Below are 2287 nucleotides of genomic sequence, written 5' to 3' on the forward strand. Positions count from 1 at the left end.
TGAAACAGACACAGAAACAGTTTCACCTCCAGATGCTGCGTCTGCTCCTTTCTCCTCCCTCGTTCTGCTCCTTTCTCCTCCCTCGTTCTCTTCCCCTCTCGTCCCTCATTCCCAGTTTCGCCTTAGAGCGGATGAGCAGGGAGACATTTGCCCTCTGAACTTTGTAGGATCTTCGTGCTCCATGTTTATCTGCTTGATGTGGATCTATGGCGTGTTTAACTACCATGGTGTGTATCTGAGGATGAAGAGGCCACACCCCTCCTCACATGCTAACTTTGCTTCTGCATCATCTTCCACTGATGGCAGAGCTGAATGTCTTCTTCCTGATTGTTTCCATCTTCAGCTATGATAAGGAGCTTTAATTAATATGTTTAGATGGTTGATGCCAGTGGTATAGAACTAAAATAAAAGAGGCTGGATTGGGATTAGGATCAATTTTCAGTCACACCAAGGAGACTCCTAAGCTTCTTCTGTGGTTTCAGGAAGAATTAAAGCCAGACTCAGCTTTAAACATACCTTGATATACTGCAGTTTCAGCTTCTCCTCTTCAATCTGCCGTCTTTTCTTAGCAATGTCTTCCTGGATCCTTCTTTTGTCCTGCAGACAGAGAGCACACGTCTGCAGCATGGGCACGTTTATCATATGGAAACTATTCCACCTGTTGACCAAAGGCCAGAAATACTTTGAAGGCAACGCTCTGCTGTCTCTAACCTCCAGCCGCAGCCTGAAGGTCATGTGAGAAATTGTTCCCTCTGCTATAACACAGAAGCTCAGAGTCCCTGAAGGTCACACTGAGTTCCTCACTGCTGGCTAATATTAGCTGTTGGATCGGGGATCAGGGTGACACTCAGTCACTGTGGAAAGGATCCCCTCATGACGTCTGCTGGTATTCATAGCAGCGCCTCCGTGTGATGAAGCTAGATCAGCGCTGAGAGCCAGGAGGCTGCAGTGGAGGGCTGTTAGCCAACCATCAGGGGTCTGAGGGCCGCCGCTCAGCAGGAAGATGCTCCTGTGGATCAGGTGACCGCACCAATCTGAAGCTCTGAATGTTCTTACATCCGATTAATGAATGAAAGCAGAGTTTATTTGGCTTCCAGGGACTTTATTCCAAAACAATCTGTTTGTTTAAACCCTGAGCTGATTGGACAGAGAGTGGAAACCCGCTGTTGTTAATAGAATCCATAGAGACACATTTAATATTATCAGAGCTCTGATGGCATTGAAGCCAAAGGATTTTCATCAAAAACATAATCAATGTGCACAAATAAGGAATAGTTGGATTAACCATACGTGGAAACAGAGTTTTATGGGGCCCAAAGGAACGCCCCCCCCTCCACCCCCCGCTTCCATCTGTTCATCCTCTCAGTCCTGCTGCCTTTGCAGCGACGGCGCATGATGGGCGGCTGTTCTATGTCCGCCATCAGTCTGATTATGAAGGAGGATGGAGCAAAATGAGTCAATGTCTGATAACCAGATAAGCCAGACAGGAAGTCAGACACAGCAAGAATAAAATCCATTTCAAAATAAGAGCTGATGATTAGAAGGTTGCTACACTTACAACGTTTGGAGTTTGGTTAGATGAGAAGAAAGGAATCCTGGAGGTGGATCCAGTTTACATCAAAGATAAGGAGAGGTGCAGAAGCAACCTGTGTGCCTGCTGTGATAAGGTGGAGGATCTATGATGCTGTGGGCCATAATCCATGATACTAATGCTGATTGTGGCCATGATCATCAGTGTAGAAGGATCAACATTTGCTATATCTAACTCTGCTCTCCTAGAGGAGCATGTGGCATAATGAGAGACCCCACACTAAGGAGCGGGATCTGCAGAGCGAGCAAACTTAGAGCAACTCTCAGGTTCCTGAGAAGCTGCCTGCTGTGAGCCAAGCTGAGCTGCTAAATACTGGAGGAACATGGAGATGAGTGGAGGTTACAGCTCTGGCAAATTTAGGGAAGCCTTTATTGGTTATTTTTGGACAATTTGAGCCCTGAGCAGCTTTAGATGAGTTTACCTTCTGAATACTGGTTATACGTCCCAGAATCCCATAAAACGCTGGCAGATGCTAAACTTTCTTTGGATTTTTTCTATTCTGGGCGTATTCATAACGAGTCCAGAACTTCTGTCCAACGACAGCCTAACTTCTGCATGATGCACGTCAGCGTAATGCCCAGGAAATAATGCACGGTGTCCTGAGGGGGGCAGCGATGAGCCTGGAGGCCCACGGTCTGCAGAAAAAGATTTATTTGATGGCGGTATTAACCTAGCTGCTGTTTACCACCCACCAAA

The 2287-nt window shown here is 46.6% G+C and overlaps 1 protein-coding gene across 1 annotated transcript in view; it reads right to left on the reverse strand.

Moving 5' to 3' along the window:
- LOC107104666 overlaps positions 1–2287 on the reverse strand; it is a 57328-nt gene that overhangs the window by 36262 nt on the left and 18779 nt on the right. Inside the window, exon 3 of the mRNA XM_015404717.1 lies at positions 517–597. Within this exon, the coding sequence (XP_015260203.1) occupies positions 517–597 (81 nt within the window). The remainder of the gene's footprint in view (positions 1–516; positions 598–2287) is intronic.

This window comes from Cyprinodon variegatus, unplaced genomic scaffold (genome assembly GCF_000732505.1).
Source record: "Cyprinodon variegatus isolate N-32 unplaced genomic scaffold, C_variegatus-1.0 Scaffold1837, whole genome shotgun sequence".
Classification (NCBI taxonomy): Eukaryota; Metazoa; Chordata; class Actinopteri; order Cyprinodontiformes; family Cyprinodontidae; genus Cyprinodon; species Cyprinodon variegatus.